The 21,971-nt window shown below is 40.9% G+C and overlaps 1 protein-coding gene across 2 annotated transcripts; it reads right to left on the reverse strand.

Annotated features, from left to right (window-relative positions):
• Positions 1-241: 241 nt before the first annotated feature.
• Positions 242-19,885, reverse strand: ZDHHC1 (zDHHC palmitoyltransferase 1). 2 transcript variants are annotated; one of them, XM_025169321.2, is made up of 12 exons: positions 19,546-19,885; positions 15,157-15,256; positions 14,160-14,378; positions 13,553-13,728; positions 12,490-12,591; positions 11,691-11,815; positions 11,266-11,424; positions 10,112-10,224; positions 5,735-5,820; positions 3,375-3,468; positions 2,185-2,305; positions 242-1,869 (listed from the first exon to the last, which is right to left on the reverse strand). In XM_025169321.2, exons 3-12 carry the CDS (start codon positions 14,376-14,378, stop codon positions 1,334-1,336), a joined length of 1,731 nt encoding a protein of 576 aa, XP_025025089.1. In that variant the 5' UTR covers positions 15,157-15,256; positions 19,546-19,885; the 3' UTR covers positions 242-1,333. The 2 variants fall into 2 exon arrangements, with proteins under 2 accessions (XP_025025089.1, XP_007421128.1); XM_007421066.3 differs by lacking the exon at positions 19,546-19,885 and adding an exon at positions 17,718-17,881.
• Between the last annotated feature and the right edge of the window lie 2,086 nt (positions 19,886-21,971).

Genomic DNA, 21,971 nt, shown 5'->3' on the forward strand with positions numbered 1-21,971 from the left:
GTGATGACCTGCCCTTTCCAAAAGTGCATCTTATCTTCTCTCCACTTACACTCTATGAGAACCATTACAGAGGTAGGACTTGACCAGCTGAAAAGTGTCCTGATCTGAAGAAGGATGTAAGCATTGGCTTCAACCCACAAAACAAGTAAGTAACAGTTGCACAAACTGGGTACATCTTGGGTCTCTATGATGACAAAACTGCTTCTTGTGTTCAGCAAATGCAGGGCAGGAAAAAAAAAGGAGAAGTATTTAGCAAAGAGCATAGAAAAAATATTTATTGAGAACAGAGCTGTTCAAAGCGCTCCATAATATTGCTGCATGAATGTTGGAAGCTACCTTCTACTAGGCCAGGCCATCTGTCCATCTAGTCTTATACTCTGCCCTGACCAGCAGTGGCTTCAGAGTCTCAGGCAAAGGTCTTTCCCATAAATTGCTATTTAATCCTCTTTAACTAGATGTTAGGAAAGAACCTGGAACCTTTTGGATACAAAACATGGTCCCTCCCTAAAAGGAAAAATATGAGAAGGCTCTTGAAATGTCCAAGGAACCATGGAATAGACAACTGCCTTGTTGCATTCCTGGCTCCCAGATCTGTCAGAGATGTCTCATGCTGGATCTTCTCACCCAAAGATCCACCATGCACATGAAGAGTTTTGGGTTACCAAGAAAGAGGTTCACAAGGGAAGCTGTTGAAGTGAAGTAACTGGCTCCAACCTCTCTAAATTTAGGCAAATGTTCCATGCCAACCTTTAAAAAAACCCCAAACCCGAGGTTGCATCGCAAGGCAAGAATAAACAGTCAGAGAAAAGGAAAAAGCTAGGCGGGGACAACCACCTTTGTGTCTTCCTTTCAGACTTCATAACACAGAACTGTTTCCCAGAGGAAAGTATAAAGGGGGATATGTACCCTTTCCAACTCCCTACTTTGCTTAGGCGGTATGACATAGCTACTTTTGGCACCCCCAAAGAAATGCAGGGAAGTGGGCTTGCTTTGTTGAGGTCTATACAAGAGCTCAGGTTACAAAGCTAAGCATCTGCAAAGCTTAGTCCTGAAATCTTCAAGCCCTGGGTACGCACGTTAGGGAGACTGCTAATTTTAAGGAGTCTTTCACCCTCTGGCTGCCCTCCAGAGGAAAATGACTTATCTTCATGAACTACAATAAGAAAGGAATTGCCCAGTTCCACATTAATAATAAGGAAAATACCAGCCTGCTCCAAAGAGCAAGACAGATCACTCGAGATTAAATCCATGAACACCAATATATTTGGAGAGTGAGCAGGCCACACACCATTGCTTCTCTCTTGGCTGTTATAGCTCTTAGGCCACCAGGCATCTAGGCTGCTGTTGAACCAGTGCTTGAATCCCAAACATGGTAGTTCTGATCATCGACATGCCGTTTGCTGGAACACTTTCTGTGAGGAGGTTCAGATGATGTCTCACCAGACCAGAGGTTGGGGACGGGGGGTTCCCCACTACTTCTGCTCACAAATACGGCTGGGTTCTTAGGAGACAGTTCCAACTCTTCCGTTTGCTGCGCCATGGCTGGCTGAGAGTTCTTGCTTTTTGTGTCATGCCCAGCGTTTTGGTGCTTCTCCCCTTCACCCTTAGAGTAGACTGTGGGGAAAGGAAGACGCTGAGTACCACTGTTGGAAGCTCCACTTGTGGCGCTGCTCCCTAGACGGGTCTGAGCCACAGGGATCTCATCCATGGACTCTGCTGACTCAGAATGATAATCAGCTGGAGGACCTGCAGCTTGGACTGGACCCATGCTGCTAATGGGTACGATTACTTTAGGAGGAACAGCTGGTACAGGGAGGCGAAGGCTGGAAGATGAGGAGGCTGAAGAGGGGGCAGTAGTGATGGACAATTCTGCAAACAAAAAAGAAAGGAGAGGCTAACAGAAGTAGTTATTTCCCTCCTTCTACAGCAATTGCACTTGCTGGAGATCACGTGAGTTGCAGCAAGAAACCTGGGGAAAAGTTAATGAGTTTTGTACCTTCTGTTCTGCTTCCCAGTCTTTATTATGTGAGACTACCAGAAACAGTTTGGTTTGTTTAAAAAAAAAAAAAAAAAGCTTTTCACAAGTCATTTGGCAGCTTTATGTTTAAAACTAGACGTTTCTCATTAGACAAAAGATGATCATATGAGACCTTTAGGATGGAATCTCTAGGCTGCCTATCTTACCTGACTGTAAAACTGGAAGAGAGGTCCATGGGGCAAGTGTCACCTTGGAGTTTTCTTCCAACGCAGAGGAGGGAACCTTCTGCGACTTCTTCCGCTTCTTTTTCTTCTTTTTCTTTTGAAGCTATACAATAAAGGAAAGTGACATCCATTTAGAATCAGTATGATTATACTGACTATGGTATCAGTCCAAATTCCCACCCAGCCAGGAAGCTTACTGGGTAATTTTGGACCACTTACTCTAGCTCACCTGTTCTTCTTTGCAGGATTCTTATAAGAACACATAGTATGAAGGAGACAGGCATGAAATATCATCTAACCATTCAGAGCTCTTCAGAGAAAGAAGACAATTTTCACGTACATACAACTTTATGTTTTCAACTGGGACAGGGGCTCAGCAAAGTGTGACAGCTTGGGAAATCAAATATTTTATCAATTATAGACCCTCAAAGAATCTTTCCTGCTTAGATTACTGAAGTTGGGATGGGGGTGGGGAGATAAAGATCTATAGATACAGACCTAGAAATAGATAAATAGAACTGCAATGAACAGGAGAAGCAGGACCAGCAATGGGGAGCCTCACACAGTAATTATTTTAAGTATTGACTTTACTTACCAAGCTGGGTGGGAGGAATCCTCCATTACAGGAAAATGACAACCTTAAATTAATTTATATACCACCCAGAGCACTATGGTTACTGGGACAACAAATAAATAAAAATTAAGCAGGCAAGGACATCTAAAAGCAAAGGGACACAGAGCTATTAGCTGTAATTTTGTGTTGTGAAATTGATTTTAAAATCCAACTAGTCTTTCCTTCTATTTCTGAAATAAAAAGGCTTTAAAAAAAATGACTAGACAGTTGAGTAAAGCATGAGAATCAAATAATTGCTATATACCTTTTACTACAAAACTCAAGATAGTAACATTTTAATAGCGCCAAAACTTTATTCCTCACAATGCCAGCAAAGCAGTTCTGTATTTTTGCCAGTCGAAACACATATAACAACCCCCCTACAAATAAATAAATAAATAAGCAAGCAAGCAAGCGTGCACAGAACAGAGTATGTCAAGTACATAAGCCATAAAAGGTTGTTAACTGCTGAGGAAATAGAAAACATGCTGTGGGGACACACTGTCAATGTGTAATGTAACACCTCAGGTTAAGCTTTAGTTGCATGTCTCTCTCTTACCTGTCGCTGGTCTCCAGACTGCATATCCGGAAGCTCAGAGGACGGTATGGTCTTGGAGTCTATGCCATCATTGCGGATACAAAACTTGGGTAGGCTGAAACGGAAGACTGGACATTGGCTCTTCTGCACATACCAATCTAGCTTAAAGCTTCTATGTGTGGACCAGAAACCTGGCCTTATACTATTAGCTTATTTGTCCATCTAGCAGCAGTGGGCTGCTTCCTCCCAGGAACCAGATGTGAGAGACTGTAGAGAGGCTGGGAAAAGAAAGAAGAGCACACGGACGTAGCAATCAAGAGGTAGTGGGCAGATCAGCTGATAGCTCATCTCATGAATGGCAACTTAGCTCAGGTGGAGAGACGTTTGGGACGAAGTGTTTCACATCACTCAGAGACTCCACTTATAAATGAGACTGGAAAAATCCTATTATGTTTTTCACAATTCTGTATTTATCTTCACCATAGTCCAAGATGTGAAATCTGCATAGTTCTTGCTTTCTTGACGTTGCCCAGTTGGGTAGGGCTTGACATTTCGGTACGGATAATTGGCTTCCCATTGCTATTACTGTACTGATAATCCCGGTGAAAAAAAATACTGGTTGCCCAATTGCTTTCCTACCCAGCTATGTTTTTTCTCACTGGCCAATGGAGCAGGATGATCCATTGGCCGATGGAGTAATATGTGGGCCATTCAAAAGGTGGTTGAGGGGCACAGAGAGACCATGAGCTGGCCACTCCGGGTTTAGCCCCAAGCATTATAAACTATGGTCATGGCTTTTTTTATGGCAAACTTCTCTCCCATCACCTGTTATTAAATCATTCTGACTAGAGATGCAAAAAAAAAAAAAAAAAAAACCCCTAAAAAAAAAAAGGTAATCTCATAAAGACCATGGCCCAGGAACAAGAAACTCTTTCTGTACAGTGTATTAGTAGATACATTCTGTTCTTATGTACAAACACTCAGTTGTGAAGGAAGAACTATGGAATTATTTAGTAAGGAGAAAAAGGGGGCTACCAAACAAAATACATCATTTATTTAACGGGAAGATAAACAAAGCACAAATTCTTTTACTATATTAAGGTCTGACATTATAGTTTTGTTATGCATAGCAAGTACATTTATTTTCAAAGTTCTAAGAAAACAAACTGAGGCACAAAACTCATTTTTCTTTGCAAAAGGGACCTCCTCACAAAAGTATAATTTTTTAATTAACAAGTTTATGAGACAAAGAGGCAAATAGCTCTTTGCAAATTGCTCAGGCACTTGAGACTATAAATATTAATTATTGGCCTTTAGCATTTTTTCCCCACAAATAAATACTTTTTTTTTTTTTGGTCTGCGCTCAGTCATTGCTGACCCTGCAGTGACTGCTTGGATGAGTCCTTGCCGTTTTCAAGGCAATTGTTTTTCGGAAGTGGTTTGCCAGAGCCTCCTTCCTAGAGCAGAGCCCAGCTGGCGAGCGCAGGAGGCGGGGTTTCCATTGCTTCATGCCCTTTTCGGGCGCGCACGGTTTTTCGCGCTTACCGGCAACTGCTCCCAACTCCTTTTTGCAAGGCGCCGCCAGCATTTTTCCTCCCACCAGAGTGAGAGTCCCCATTTATCTACTCACGTGAGTTTTCGACCTGTTGGGTTGACAGGAACTGGGGAGGAAACAGGAGCTCACCCTGTTTAACACGAAGGCTGGACTCGAACTGCTGAAGCGTCGACCATTTCTGGCCGGCAACTTTCAGCGTCATTAAGCCGCTGCACCACCGCGTCCCCCTAAATAAATACTATTATCTCTTAAATTTCCCATCTCTATAAAGAATAAATCCACTGGCCACATCTTTCTCAAGACCATTATGTCTCCTTCAACAGTACTCCCTCCATAGTACATATACTTTCTATAAAAAATATGCTATTCCAAGGAAGCTGAATCCTTCTGCTATTTTATCCAGAAAAAGTCCTACATCCCTTCAGAAGGGATATCTGTTTAAGTACAATAGCCTAATTTTTGAGACAAAAATGTCAATACTAGCAATTCATTCACCTGGTACCTAAATTATGAGCAAGGCCATATAAAATCCTTTTAGAATTTAGGTCTTTCAATGTTATTTAATATTGCTTTGTTGTGATGTTTAATATTCTCATTGCAATATTTTCTATTCATACTGTTGCTGCTGATTGGGCTTTATTTCCTCTTCTTACCAGCAAAAGCCAAACAGAGATATAAATTCACATTTGTGTTTACTGCTAAGAAAGCTGTTCTGATTTCTAAGAGACTCCGAAAATTGTATTTAATATAATCTTGCTGTACATCCAAAACGCATCACCCATTGTAACAAATTCTGAGAAACCATCTTTGCCTTCATTCTACTTACTCTCTCCCAGATGGTAACCCTGACGAGTTCTCCACCTGGATCTCGGGATTGGTATAACCAAGACTCCCTGCATAAAACTGCATATCCTAAAACAAACAAGTTACCTATTTAGTGTCATTTTGAAGGAAGAGATAGGGCAGCATCACAAATTGTTGTACCTTTTTTGATCAAACATCAAAATTATTGACATTTCTACCTTAGAACGGTAAGAAAAATACAGACTCTTTAATATACATACTTAAAGATTTCACATATTCACCTTAATACCTTAAAACTTTGCTTCTCAAACTTTGTGGTACTTGGAGTACTTTGTGCTATCTCTAAAATGAATAAATGATCCCTCCATCAATCAAATGAAGAATTTTACTGGGGTTAGGGCTGGACAAGGAATAAGTACACCACTTTTAGTAATTACATTTTAATCCATACGCCAAAGGGATTGTCCAACTTTGTAACTTTGTGCAATGGCCCACTGCAGCCTTTGCACAGACAAAATGATGAACATTGCCTGTGTAAGCCTGATCAGATTGTTGAAAAAAATTATGACCCCCCCCCCACTAAGTTGCACCTGACCGCAAGGAGATGCATCCCATAATTTGAAGAATCCCCAGTTTAAAACATAGCAACCTCAAAATTTGCATGTGACCTTAAAGGAGCTAGAATGATACAATGCTTGTTGTGTTGGCCTAAGACTGTGGAAAACTTGGTTCAAATACCCAGTTTGTGATGCTGATCACTAGGAGTCCCTGAGCCAGTCACTAAATCTCAGCCTTTACCAACTTCAGAAGATTGCTGCAAGGATATCACGGGGTGTAGCAGAGTACCATGTATGCTGCTAGAAACAAAATACTGTTCTGTTCCACATTTTTGCTGTTTCAATTTACTTGATAAAAATGGAATGTTTGAAGAAGGAGCAATAATATCAAGAGTTTCAATTAATACATTCTGGTACCACAAATCACAGTTGGTAACTCCTTTTAGCAGCTCAGTTTTAGCCAAGGACAGCTTTGCTTAAGTATCACATATTTGGCATTCAGCTCACTGTTAGGCTGGTTTATCCAACTGTTCATGTAACAAACAGAATGACCCAACACAGCTATGGACCCTCACTGTGTGCTGAAGATCTCAGCATGTCCAAATAACTGGATTACTTTCTTAGGCCAAATAATTGATTTGATTTCCAGGAAGGACACTGCACTGTCTTGAGATTTAATCAGAGTAGGTCACTGACATTCAAAGGAATTATCTCTATGATTACCTTGTCCATTGATTTCAATGGTCTACTCTAAGCATCTCACTACATCCTATGATCAAAGCAAAGATTTGGAAATATGTGGATAAAAATGGATGATAATTAAAGACTATTCCTGTCTGCCAACTGGGGTGAAGATAAAAAAAGCATCTGCAAATGATTTGGTTTTAATAGTTGAAAGTCCCTTGAAAGATATAGAAATATAAATGGAAAAGCTGAAGGAATTTGGTGCATTAGCTGGATTTAAAATTAATAAAGAGAAAACTAAAATGTTAACAAAGATATCAGGATGGAAGTTCAAAAAGAACTGTTTGAAAAAAGCTGGCTTTCAGATTGAGAAAAAAGCAAAAATCTCGGTATTACTATGTCCAATATGAACTGTATGTTATTTCAGAATAATTATATTAAGGTATGGAATGAAATTAAGAAAGATTTACTAAGATGGGAAAAGTTGCAATTATCACTGCTCAGAAGAATTTCTATGATAAAAATGAATGTATTACCTAGAATGGTATTTTCATTTCAAACAATACTAGTTTTGAAAAATGATGCACCTTTTAAACAATGGCAAAAATATATATTTGGATTTGTATGACAGGGCAAGAAACCAGGAGTTAAATATAAAATTCTACAAGACGCAAAAGACAGAAGATTGCCCAACTTTAAATTGTATTTTGCAGCTTGCTGTTTAGTTTGGATGAAAGAATGGGTCCTGCTGAGAAATAAAAGAATGTTAGAATTGGAAGATTATAACTAGGGGTTTGGTTGGCATGGGTTTTTATGGTATGATAAAGTTAATGTGGATTTTAAAAATAATTATGTGAGAAGTGCTATACTGAGAGCATGGAATAAATATAAACCCAGGTTGTGCCCAAAGATACCTTGACTGATCTCAGCACAAGAAGCATTCTATGGAACAGAAACAGCAGATAAGGAGAAATGGCTAACATATCAAGGCTTATTAATACAGAAGGATGGAGAAATTAAGATGAAGTCAAGAGAAAAATTGACTGCAGAAGGACATAGTTTTCAATGGGTTTCATATGCACAGTTAAAAGAAAGGTTTAATATGGATAAAAAGACAATTGGAACTGAAAAACACAAAACAGAATTTGAAATTGAATTATGTACAATGATGAATATGTAATAGCAAAAATGTATAAACTTTTGTTAAGATTTGAAACAGGAGTGGAACAGGTGAAAGATTGCATGACAAAATGGGCTACTAATTTTGGATATCACATAGAGATGGACACTTGGGAGAGAACGTGGGTAACTGATATTAAATTTACATTGTGTCACAATCTAAGAGAAAACTTTTATAAAATGATGTATCATTTTATACCACCATCACACCAGAGAAATTATCAAAAATGTATAAAGGTATTTCAAGCCAGTGTTGGAAATGTGAAAAACATGAGGGGACATTTTATCATGCATGGTGGACTTATGAGAAAACTAAGAAATTTTGGATAAAAATTCATACAATGATAGAAAGGATTTTAAAGATTAATATTGTGAAGAAACTAGAATTCTTTTTATAGGGACTTATGGACAATGAATTAGAAAAACCTTATAGTAGACTGATCTTGTATATGGTAACTGCAGCAAGATTATTGTATACACAATGATGGAAGGACAACAAAATCCCCACAGTGGAGGAATGGATTGTGAAAATGTCAGAATTCGCAGAAATGGCAAAACTGACTTGCCAACAAACCAACAAAAGCCAACAAAAAGTTTTCTGAAAGACTGGAAATCTTATATGGACTTTTGGTGAAAGAAGAAAGAAATGACATGATGATTTATGGATTTGAAGATTAAGAAAGGTGTAGATTAAATGAGGGGCTGGAAGGCCTTGTATAATATCTAAGAGGGGCTATAAGATTGTAACTATCTGTTGAAAAGAAGGTCAGAATTCATTATATTTCTTAACTTTTTTTCCTTCTCTTTTTTCGTTTCTTGCAATTCTCTGCTTTTTTAATTTGTCTTTTACTCTATGAAAAATTCTTAATAAATATAAAATTTTTAAAAAGACTATCCCCTTCTGCCAAGCTTTCAGAGTATAGGCTGGTGAGACATGATGGTTGCTATATATTTATCCCGTTGATGTACTTTTAAATATTATCATTTTATACTGAAATGCTGTATTTTTATAATTTGTATTTTTATGCTTTTATTGTGAGCCATCCAGAGTCTATGATGGAGGCAGCATCTAATTATTATAAAATAAAAATAAATCAGACTTGCTTATTTTAAGAAATGTAAATAGCAAACATTTCTTACAAAACTTGGAAAACATTAAAATATCTAAATATAAGAATTTCAGCTTATGGGGCTTTCCTTTTAGAGCTATAAATTTTATGCTACACATCTACTGGTTCCATCTAATATTACAGAAGCAAAGGACCTTATTCCCACCCTGTTCTCCCTTTTTCTGTTGGATACTGCCTGTCAACAATGATAGAAACTGGACTTCTCGCAAACGAAGAGAGATTTTCCTGAAGCTAACAATTCTTTACTGGATAGGAGAGGATGTCATTACCTCTCAAAGCAAATTAATGGGACACTGGAGATTTTGTGGCACAAGTGAGTCACATATACTATACACTTTCTACTGATTGACAGAACTAACAGAGAAATCAGTAATAGATATAATGATCCTTGGGGGAAAAAAAACCTGATATCCATTGTTGGACCAACCAAACTGGCAACAAAAAATGATCAAGCTTTGGGAATTAATTAAGGAAGATGAAGAAGAAGGAGGAAATAAAGACAAAGTAAAAACATTAGGCCAGATTTTGGGGGTATACAGTGGAGTTTAAAGGCAGCCTCAAGATGGAGATTATAGACTAAATGCATTAGTCAGTGGCACACTGTCAGGGTCAATGTACAGCTACCAGTCAGATACAAAAAACAATGATTATCCTCTTCCAGTGGCTCTCATAATAACAGCACAAAGTCTGTAAGTCCCACTCTGTCTCCTACCATGGGAAAAATATACAAGCTCCAGGCTTTACAGATAACAAAATTAAAGAAACATTAAAGAGAAACATTATGAGCATGTTGCATCCTGGATATGCCAAAAATATACACTTTTATTTAAGCAAAAGCCGCAGTCTTACCTGAATGGGCCTTGTTGGGGGAGGGCAGGATTCCAGCTGCTTCTCAGGATCCTTCACCTCTTGTGGTGGACGCTGCTGCACAATATATTCATAGGTAGTCATTCGATGCCACACTAAAGAGAAGGATAGAAGATTAATCCACTTGAAAGTTCCTGGAACAAGAAGTGAATTAAGATCCTATGATGGAAGAGCTCAAAACTATGCTTTGGAGAGGAATAAAAAGACTTTATTTAAATCAGTCACTTGTGGATCATTAATGAATGAGATAATACTACAATACGTGTTAAATCAGAAATGGTTAAGTAACCACTCCATGCAAAAGTCTCCAATTCAGACAAAGTGATGTTTGAAGATATGTAACTGATGCAATCCCAGTTGGATACAATTGCCTATCCAACCGTTGTCTCTAGTCCATTGCCCTCCAGATATGTTGGGCTTCACCTTACATAATCTGACAGCTGAGGGGGTACAGTTTGGCTGATTTTATTGGAGGCACCATGCTTTGAATACCATAAAACACAGTAACAAATCATAATTTATTTCCACCACACTAATTCAAAAAAGGGGAAGAGAAGAAGCCAAGGATTACTCAGAAATTTCACATAATTTCTGGTCACTTCAGCCCGTCCCACTCGGTCCAGCAGAAGGGGCAGGTTGCAGACCCCACTGGTCAGGGAATTTCGATTGGTGGGGTCTAGGCAGAGAGCCTTTTCTGCTGTAGCGCCCGCCCTATGGAACATCCTGCCTCCTGAGGTCCGGTGTGCCCCCTCCCTCATGGCCTTCAGGAAAGGTATTAAATCCTGGTTTTGCCAGAAGGCCTGGGGGCCAGAGGGGGGCTCGCACCTGTGGAGATGGCTGGTGGGATGATGGGTTGCCCCCCCCCAGCATCTTACAGATTTTTATAGGGCCAAAATTAGAGGTGGTTTTTTACGGTATTTTAATATGTTTTTAAATTATTTATAGTTTTTAGCCAACTTGGAGAGAATTGTATTTCTTCGTTTTTATTGTGAGCCTCCCAGAGTCACCCATGGGGGAGATGGGCGGCATACAAGCCAAATAAATAAATAAATAAATAAATAAATAAATAAGACAAAATGCTTCTAGCTACATTCACACAGAGAGTGTGAAAGTGTATATATGTAAGTGATACCTACTGAGATAAATATGGAAGACTAACAGGTGGCCCAACAGGAACAGAGTCAATAACCCCAGAAGAATCAGCACACCAGCCAAAGTCAAAATTGCAGGTGCTTGTGTCTTAATTGGAGCAGCAGGAAGGAACACAAACCAGACATCTGTTTGGTTCTTCAAGCCTAGAAAAGGAGATAGACAAAAAAAAAGGGAGGTGGGGCTGAATCTCCACGCCATATTAGTGCAAAACACTTTAATGGGCTCTCAAGCCACGGGGCTATATCTAAGTTGCCTAAACTTTGGATATCTTTTCTTAGAAACTATGTGTGTAACAGTGCTTGATAGTTTGGATATTTATTAATAGCAGTGCTTCTGACCAAGAAGATCAAAGGAGACAAAGGAGAAACTGCCATGAGGTAGTTCCTCCATGCAGGATGTAGAAAGGTACCTTCAAAGTGCTGTCCAGTGCGTAACTTCATGGGATCAAGGAAGAATTGAACAAAGACATAGAAAGCAACGAGTAGGATTAGGAGAAGGCCCAGGATGGCAGATATTACACTGTTGAGAAACAGCCTGTCAAGAAAACAGAGGAACTTTTAGTATTTTCATAATGAAACACAACAGAAGTCAATTTGCAGCCATGGCTGCCACACCTAGCAATGAGAATCTGTGGCAAAGAAAATGTGCCATTCCTATCCCTGGGTGATGTAATGTTAGGGCTACACTCCTGCCTGACTCTCCAACACTACTTTGCTGGTCTAGCTCAGAAGAAAAGAGTAAGGACTCCCATAAAGGCTGGAGAGAGACAGCCTAGTCTATAATCTAGCATATTCTAGAGTGGAACTCTGTTAGAATTTGAGTAGTCTACGTATAACTAATCACTTCTATCACATCTGATGTAGTTCACCTCAATATTACAAAAAGAACATAACATTTAGTTTTTATTGGTCAACCAACAGAACATCTATGTGTCTCAGCCAAGAATCAAAACAAGCATCTGGATTAGAAGTCCCAAATACAAGGCTCTAAAATTCTGGAGGGCTCTTCTAAATAGGGTGCATATATTGAACATATTTCTAACTATGATCTTAAGTACATTCCCTATAATGTCATGCAATTCGAAAATGGGAAAATGGTATGTGGGCTGTGGAGGCTGAAGCCCTCTGTAAAACAAGGTGCTGGATTTGTTCAAGTGATGTACACAGGCTTTGTTTCATGGGCTAATGTGTGATAGATAAGACCCATACCAATAATTTCTCTCTCCCACACAGTTGTTGAGCCACATGCAGTGATGATCAAATCCACATACGCATTTGTTACAGGTCCCACAATGTTTTGATCTGGAGCTCCTAACAATAAAACAGGAAGAAAAAACAGAGCTAATTATACTCTGCAGTTGTTTCCCCAGACTAATTTGGGATGCTAAATTAGATTTGTACCAAAAAATAAAAGAGGAAAAAACTAATTAATGCACTTGATTCCATGGGAGAATTCCACCTTGTTTCCAATTAAGCCTATTCTTACATTTAGAATAATTTCATTAAAATGCATGGGAGTTCACAGAATTAAGTGCTTTTATTTGCTGATTTCATTCACCAAGTCTGCACTTCTAAGTAAGACTGTTCTAGCCTGTGTCTTTCAGCCTGTAACCAACACATCAATGCAGAAATGTTAGTCTATTGTGAAAACAGCAAGTCTTACAAAATGATTCAGCACCAACAATTTTGTCAGCCATTCTGCACTGCCAATGATCTCTTGTGACCAGCACAATTTAGTGCCCTGGCATCAGGTAAGAGGAAGGGAGAGCTGAAACACAGAACTGAGCTAAATTAAAAAGTCTTGGCTGTAGCTGTATTATTTTATTTGAACTGATGATGGAGGTAAGACACAGAGAAGGAGAAAAAAGGCACTGCTGTGTGCACTGTTTAAGACCACAAGTGATTATTTAATTCACAAGGTCATGGTTGAGTCATCCATTATGCTAAACTGTTTGTTTAATCATGACTTATTGAATAAACAAACTGGCTAGGTTCATACAACAGAGGAAAACATAAGTCATAGTTTACAAAATACAATGACTGTGTTTACATAACATGCTTAACCAAAACCAAACAAACCATATTATGGTTCAACATGACGTGAATCCAGCCAGTTCTATCACAGTCCAAGACGACAGTCAACTAAGGCATAATACCAATAGCTATTAAAGTACTTGGAAGTTTTCTCTGAGATTTCTAGCACTGTTGCCTGAGAAAGGAATTGCTGCAATTAACTCACAACTCAAATAAGGAAGGCAAAACAAATACTCACACATCGACATCACAGATGTGACAGTGACGATTTTCAATGACATGAGCATGTTGGCTGCGATTGAACACAGTAAGTGGCCCCTGGTAATTCTTCTTTCGCACACTGTCATCAGCTGGGTCAATGGAAACTGCTGTAAGGTGAACTACTAGATGGCAGAGAAAGAAGACTCCAGGACACTGAAGTGTGCATAGTTAAGGCTTGTCTCTCAGATTTATTGACATTCACATTTCAAGGTTCTACGTAAAAGGATGCCACATCAGTTAAAAATCCTTCCACTTAAAAAAAATGATGCCAGCTAGCTTGAAAGATGCAAATCATTGCTTCTTCACAGGAGCCCAGAAAAAGCATGGGAGAGGCATAGTATCAATTAAAGGTGTTCTGACAGCAAAAGGATTGAACTTTTAACAAAAGCGGTATTGTGTATATTCATTATGAAAAGGGAAACCACGGCCTAAACACAGCAGCTTTACAAAATGGAGAAAAGCAGACAGGAGGTGACAGAAGCATTCAGCGATTTTTACGAATGAAAGTTTTTCAGCATTCCTAAATGACTGCATTTGTGCCACCCTTGATTCAGAATAACTATAGTCGCAAGACGTAAGGATACAATGTACCCAGCAGATATCCAATGAATGGGCAGGAGTGGCACAAGGATGCCAAAACCAACCAGTGCAAAGAAGAAGTAAAGTAGCCAGGCAACAAACTGGAATGGATGTGGGGGCCAGCTCCAGCCATTTCTCCGGGCATGCTGGGACTGAACCTCAAAAGTTGCTTCAGAAGTCTTCTCTGGGGCTGTCTTATTAGGTGGTTTACTGCAGATGTTCATCTGCAGTACGTAAGAAGAAAAGTAGAAAATAGAAAAGGAGGAAGGAAAAAAACCATCCTTTAACTGAAAAGGCTGCAGAAGGCATCTTTAGAATACAAACCTTTCTGCAAGTGGAACATTCTGTGCAGAAAAGCTTCTTGAAAGAGCAGGAGAGAGTAATGCAACACCACTGGCCAAATCGTTTTCTTTAGAAAAGACAGCCCAGTTAGACAAAATACAAATGCCACAGCCTGTCTTTGGAGGCTGACTTAGGCCAGAAGTAAATTGTTAAAAACGGCAGCTGCTCAGTTATCCATTGGAAATAAAATTAAGTGTACTGTTGTCTCAAATGGGCTCAGAGGTTGTTGCTCTGAACTACACACAAATCGTATGGCATTTTTCACATTCCCCAATAATCCAACATTACATACTGTGTGTATGTATACTGGGGCGAGGGGGGGAGATTGTTTCATTATAATATGGCAACCTATCCCATGGAGCAAAGGAAGTTTTGAAATGAACCTCGCTTCTTTATGCTCAAACTTTAATAAATAACCACAAAGAGAAGAAACACTAGGCTCTTTGCAGAACCAAATGTGCTGGAGACAAATGACTTTCATGTGAGTATGTCTGGTATGTTTTCATCAAAAACTCCTGAATGAAAAACAGGAGATTCGATACGCCACCATACATGATACACACTGCAAATGAACAGAAAACACGTGAAAACACCACATACACATTTAGATCTGAATTAACTGAAACTTGTAAGACTAGAAAACCATATGACTCCCCTTACCCCAGCCTGAAGAAAATTGCCTCAATCTTACAGTTCAGGCCTCCCTTAATCCAATCATGTAGTTCTTAAAGTGTTCTCATAAGGTCCACAGTCTCTTTCTCTGCAAGTAAAATAAAAAATAAGAGAAATCAGAACTAGTGAAGCATTTTTGAAAATATGAAAGAGTGTATTTATTTGCTTTGCCTAAGGCTTAAATTCCATTTCCTACCATAAAAAAGTTATTTGCTTTCAAAACAATCCAATGGAATAGAAAACAATTTCACATCTTTCATAGGGTTCTTTGACCTATATAATCTTTACCCACTGAGGAGAAGTTAATGTGAACGGCTTGTTGCGTATAACATGCTATCATTATAATAATCCTATCTATTCTAATACATGGTAACTGTAATTTTCTAGAAGCTGAAACTGGGCTACAAAAACTGAAAAAGGCAAGTTGTCCAATATCTTCACTGGCCAAGCTGACACACAGCAGACTCCTCTAGATGAGAGCAACATTTATTTTCCTTTAGAATTATACTGTAAGTGCCACCTATATGACAAAGCAGAATTTAAAGCACATGCACACATGCATGTTTCAGTTCTTCATGATCCTTGACCATTTCATGCACAGACATACTCTTGCCTACAAGCAGCAGTCTTTGGTTAGCTTCCTTTGTTGTTCATCTGGAAAATAGATCTTGTAGCTAAACAACACCTTTCCCTTCAATTAAGAATCCTTCATAAAGAAGGGAATATCCATGAAATAATCTACTTTTCAGCATCTCCTGTTAAGAAAGTTCCAGAATGATTTCTGTGCCAAGCCAAGAAAAAGTGGAAACTGAAGCTCCTCCCTGAGAAATAGCTCCTGCGTGTCATAAAAAGTTGTGAGTTATCTAGAACAGTTCAAAGGAAAATATGAATGCACTTGTGCATAAATCACAACAGTTCAAGAACTTCATATAAGAATGGGGAAATGGGGGAAAAGAAGCAGTGGAAAGAATACATAGGTGATGGATATTTCCAGATCTCAGCACCAGCCACACTGAAAATACTCAGTCAAGCACAACTCTTGTGCTTCTTTATGGCCATCAACTAAAAGAAAAATATATAAAAGTCCATACAGGTTGACAACCAAGGAACTTCCAGGGAAGCACTGTAAACTAAAGAAGAGAGGCCTTTTGGCTGAAACATTTATTGTCTGAATGCCAGAAGGACAGCACAAAATTAATTTCCTAGAATGCCCAAGAAAGGGGGAAGTCATTTATCTCTTGAAGCAGCTTTTGCATGCTCAGAGGATGAGGATGATGATGATGATGCTAATTTATTAAACTTGTATGCCACTTGACTCTCAATGCCTCTGAAGCTGTAGTTGCAGTGATCTACAAGCACATGATGGGAGCTGTAATCTAATAAATGTGAAGGACTTCACATCGGGTCTGCCTGGTTGAAAAACTTCACTGGGCTCAATGGAGTTTCCTTCCCCCCTGTACGGCTTTGTGGTGGCCCATACTTGTCTTGCAGATTTACAAGTAGTCCTCACTTAACAATCACATGTTCAATGACTGTTCGAAGTTACGACAGTGCTGAACAAGTGGGACTTACGACCAGTCCTCAAAGTTTTGGCTGTCATAGCATCCCTGTGGTCATATGATCGCCACTGGCAACCTTCACTGCCAGCTTCCCACTAGCAAAGTCAATGAGGAAGCCGCAGGAGGTCGCAAATAGCAAACACCTGATGTCACGCTTAACAACCGCTCAGGATGTGCTTAACAACAGCAACTGGGATTGCTGGAACTGCCATCAAAAGTTGGCGCGGTCATGTGACATCGCACTTTACGACCCTGTCACAGCAACAAAATTGCCGGTCCCAATTACCGTACTGCATTGATAGAAGTAACAGAGGATCCTCTTCTTAGGAAAGGAGAGATAGAAAAGAGAAATCTCTTGATTTGCTAGTTTGTCTGGACAGCCCTTCTTATAGAGCAGCATTTCTCAGTCTTGGCAACTTTAAAATGTGTGGACTTCAACTCCCAGAATTCTCCAGGGGAATTCTGGGAGTTGAAGTCCACACATCTTAAAGTTGCCAAGATTGAGAAACATGGCTGTAGAGAGAGGCCACGTAAAAGTTTTAAAAAGGCATTTACACACCCCTTGCCCAAAGCCACGTCGGCTTAATGGTGGCTTACCCAATAAGCCACCCTCGGCCGGGATCACCATCCACCTCCTACCGAAAAGCCCCTTCCCGTCCCAGCCTTTGCTCCTTCCAACCACAAACGGGGCGACGAAACGCCTGGCTCTCTCCAGAGGAGAGCGGGGAAGCGTCCTTCCAGGGAGCCGGGGCGACTGGTCCATCGTCCGCAGCTAGCGAGTGAGGGTGGGTTGCTGCCCGCTGCGGATGACGGGCGCGGTCGTCCCGGGCCGGCTACTGCGGAGAACACCAGACCGAGGAGAGGAAGATCCGCAGCCTGCCTCCAGGCGAGGTGCAGGGAGAAGCGTCCCCGCGTCTCCTGCTTCCAGAGGGAAATACTCCGTGCGCTTCCTCGTCCCTTAAGACGCCCCGGCTTCTCCCCTCTCCTCACCTTCCCCCCTCCAGCTCAGCGGTGGTTCCGGGCGGCCATGCACCCGCCTCATGCCGGGAGGGGCCCGCTACGTCAGGCTGGGCCCTGTGGACCGAAGGCTCCTCGTTGCGGGTCAGGCCGCGGGGCCCGTCTCCATGGCGACCGCCGGGACAGCGAGCGAGCTCCGCCCCCTCCGCCCAGCCACGCCCGTCCCGCCCCGCGGGCGCTCCACCTTCTCCGATTCACGAGGAAGGTCCTGGGCTGGATTGCGCAACAGGCTAGGTGGGGAGGCTGGTTTGTGGCTCGTGTGAACGGAGCCAAGGGGGCTCCTCCTGCAGGCTTCAGGATCCTGCTTTAATAATTACAGGGAGAAAGTTCTAACTGCAGCACCGGGCAAAATCCTCCCTTCTCGTATGCAGCGTAAGGGCTCTGGTGATTCCAACGTAAATTTATAATTTAGCTACATAGGTAATTTTGGCAGGTAATTTTAGAGCCTGGACAACTACTACTACTACTACTACTACTACTACTACTAATAATAATAATAATAATGTTAAATTTGTATGCCACCCAACTCTCAGCGACTTTTGATGGTTTTTTGATTGCTCAGTTATGTGCCATCAAGTCATTTCCTACTCCTAGCAACCACAAAGATAGATTTTCTCCTTGACTGGGTGGCTTACATATTGCTAAAAACATTTAAAAACAAGTAACAATACAAGAAACACAAAACAAATAAAGCTGGCTCAGAAAACAAACCAGGATGGGAGCAAGGAAAAGGAACGTCAATTGCTCTGCTTATACCCCTAGCTTCCTTTTGAGCATGTATCAGTGTGATGTGAGGAAACACCCTTAGCTGAGAATACACATTTTAAAAATAAAAGGAGCCACTCCAACTGTGATCAGGAGCAGCCAGGCATCCCCCAACCATAACAAGATTTTAAAATGTGGAAAAAAATGAATGCAATGCAACTGGGAGGCTCAGCCATGATAGGACTCTGCTTGGCACATCTCTGCTAACAATGCCTGAATCTTTTGCCATCCTCTGGATCAGGGTTCCTCTACCTTGGCAACTTTAAGACAGGTGGACTTCAACTCCCAGAATTCCTCAGCCAGCCTTGCTGGCTGGGGAATTCTGGGAGTTGAAGTCCACCCATCTTAAAGTTGCCAAGGTGGAGGAACCCTGCTCTGGATGGTCATCTGGGAGTCCCGTTGGCTATGGTCCTGGGTTTGGGTACTGAGGTTCAGCCCTTAGCCACTTTCACCTCTCTTCATTCAAGGTGACAGCTTCACTGCGATTCCTGTTTCCCCTTTGGGGCCTTCCCATTTGACGTGCCAGTTTGGACCAATGGGATAATAATCCTTAGCCTTCAGCTTTAGAGGACTGGTCATCTTTTTTTTTTTCTTTTTTAAACTGGTTATTTGGCTAAGTCTCCATGAGTTCCACTAATAATTCTCAATACTGTATTCCTTTTGCCCACGCAGAATACCGTGCCTCTGACCATCACACACGCTTTGGCTCACAACAAGCAGCCTCCCTCGGTCCAAAATTGGAGGGTTCTCCTAGCTGGTTCAGCTGCTAACCCTTCTGCATACCAGTAACTGCTCACCTATTTGGTAAAAATAAAAGTATGAATCACATCCACCAAAATATAAAAATAAAGCTTCTAACAGTGTCTCCTCTCCATTTTGAAAGGAGGCAAGATATAGAAGCCATAGACAAAATGTCTTGATAGGCATGCCAGATTTTAAATGTTTACAAAAGAGCCATTTCCCCTAAGTAACTTAAGTGGCTGGATACTTGCATTTTCTCTCAACGTTCCCCACCACCATCACAAGCTGTACTTACATTAAATTATAGAAAAGCTTCCTCTGCTGTTTTAACCCAAGCCGATGGATCATTCCTGCTTGTATAGTAATCCACTTTAAGAAGCTGAAAAACTTGAATACCTTCACCAGCAAATATTTCAAAAAGAAAGATCTCTCTTGCTTGATTACTGCATTTCTCACTTAGCAATCCAGGATCGACTTCAATGGCTGAGGAATACAGAGGCTTACAAGAAGTCCCCACCCTTCAGCCCTTATGGAAACTGGCTTGGCTGGCAAACAGTAACAAATCTCAGAACAACTGGAAGAAATCCAGAATTCTGGAAGAAACCTAATGTGAAAAACATTTGAAAACAAGTGAACGGACGCTTCCTTTCTAGAGTAGTTTGGAAGCCGTTCAAGCCAAACCTCAGATAAGCCATCACAATGAACAGAAAGCACCCCTTGAAATCCACACACAGAATTATGGAGTGCATTGCGGGGAAAGAGGAGGGTATTTTAGTGAATACACTAAAATGGGCTTGTCAGGTCTAAATCAGTTTCATTTTAATTGAAGAATCTTCCTGCTTTTTAAACTTCCAATGTTCTCCTTTCTTCTCTGCAATGAGATGCTATTTCCCACGTGAATTCCTGTCAGTTCTAAATTCTCATTTCCTGCTTTTTCTGATCCTCTTTAGGGAGGGAGGGAGAGGTAAGAAACTGGCAATCTGGTGATGGGGCATCTTTTGGGTGATGGGTAACACTTTGGTGGACCAAGCGGATCACTGATGCCGGGTCATTGATGCAAAACCAGCTGGACCATTCGGTGCAGAGTGACAAGGCTTGTTTTATTTTCATTTTGCCAGGAGGATACTTTCATATTTAAAAGGGGTATGTTTTGTTTCAGAGTCAACTCTGCCCCCCCCCCATTTTTGGCATTTGTGGCTAGAGAGGACTTCCAGAAGCCACAAAAAGAGGTGCTGACTTCTTTTTGCCATTTCTTTACCCCACTTCCTAGCCACTCCACTTCAGCATTTGCTTTCAGGATTCTATTTTAAATGTTTTCTCATCGCAGGCTGATGCACAGCGTTCATTTTTTCCACTTCTCTTTCAAATATCCCCCGTGGCATTTATACACAGAGGGTTCTCTCCACGGTTCTGTTCCCAGTATGCAGACCATGAACCTGTTTCAAGTCACTTTCAATGTCACACCTAAAGCTAGAATCTGGTCTCAACTAGGCAAGTAATTTTGGGACTTCTGTTCCATTCAGTTATACATTTGCGTCCTCTCTTTACACAGCACATAGATTAACGTAAACACAAAATCAAGCCAGCCTGGATTATAGCGTAGCCCTCCTATTCATCATTTTCACTGCTTTTCTTCTCTCTCTGACTGGCTGAAAAAATGTGGTGGGGGGGGGGAGACACCAGAATTACCTTTGTACACCTTTAATGCTAAGATAGGCAGTTACATATCTCAGTTTGGAGATCCCCCTGAAAATCTTTTCTACATAGCTCAAAATGAACCAGTGAAGGATGCAGGAATCCTCATCTTGTACTGATGGAATATTGCCATTGTAAGGACAGTCCATTTTTTTCTTTAATTTTGAAGGACATGGAAAAGCTGAAGAATCCTTCCCTATTCGTATATCCCCAGTAAGGAGCCAAGTCATTATTGCAAAATAATGGATTTTAAACATAGGACACAAGATGTAATGATTTCAATACTTCCTACTGGGAACCTCAGCAATGGGGCCTATTGGGTCACCCGCAAAACAGGGCCAGATTTTTTTTTCCTTCCAGTCAAGGCATCCTCTCAGGAGTAATTTCCAAGGTACAAATGGATCGAAGCAAACAGTGGGCAAAATGAGATCCCAAATCCTATGGGCATAACTGTTCTGCTCCTGCTTTTTTCTGTTCCACAACTTTTCCCACTCTCTAACACCTACTCTCTCCTACAACCAACAGGCTGCAGGAGAAAGAAAGACCCCTATCCTGAGGTCTTATGTCTTACGGGGGGGGGGGTTGTTTTTTTTTAAGAAAAACCGTCTGGAGGCTCCAAAGTCTTACAAATCTGGGATGCAACATGGCTCTGGGAGAGGCTGGGCCTTTGGTTATGCTAGCTGGGAAAGCTTGGAGTTACAATCTGGGAAGAAAAGGTTGGGAAAAGGCCACTATACAGAAATCCTTTCTACCACCACCACCGAGATTCTGAATTCCTTTGCCAGAAAAGATCAGACTGAAAGAAAGTCCATGATTCTAGCATCCCGAGCCGGCCAGAGTCACCCATTGGGGGAGATGGGCGGCATACAAACTTAATAATAAATAAATAAAATCCTGCCATTCGTTGATAGATTAATCCACATTAAGTCCAAAGTTACAGTCTATTGAAGGAGGGGAAAGAGAAAAGGACATACAATGGTGTATGAGGAACTGGCTCCCCTCCATTCTAGCAGATGTTCCTGCTCT

The sequence above is a fragment of the Python bivittatus genome, unplaced genomic scaffold, assembly GCF_059951505.1.
Source record: "Python bivittatus isolate LINGU-HERP-01145 unplaced genomic scaffold, Pbiv_v1 ctg000190_np1212, whole genome shotgun sequence".
NCBI classification, from domain to species: domain Eukaryota; kingdom Metazoa; phylum Chordata; class Lepidosauria; order Squamata; family Pythonidae; genus Python; species Python bivittatus.

Excerpts from the sequence above, each read along its gene's own strand:
- ZDHHC1 (XM_025169321.2), bottom strand. The coding sequence starts at position 14,378 with ATGAACATCTGCAGTAAACCACCTAATAAGACAGCCCCAGAGAAGACT. Across the intron at positions 11,816-12,489 it reads GTGGGAGAGAGAAATTATTG|GCTGTTTCTCAACAGTGTAA; the intron begins GTATGGGTCTTA and ends TTTTCTTGACAG. Across the intron at positions 5,821-10,111 it reads CCCCAACAAGGCCCATTCAG|GATATGCAGTTTTATGCAGG; the intron begins GTAAGACTGCGG and ends TGTTTGTTTTAG.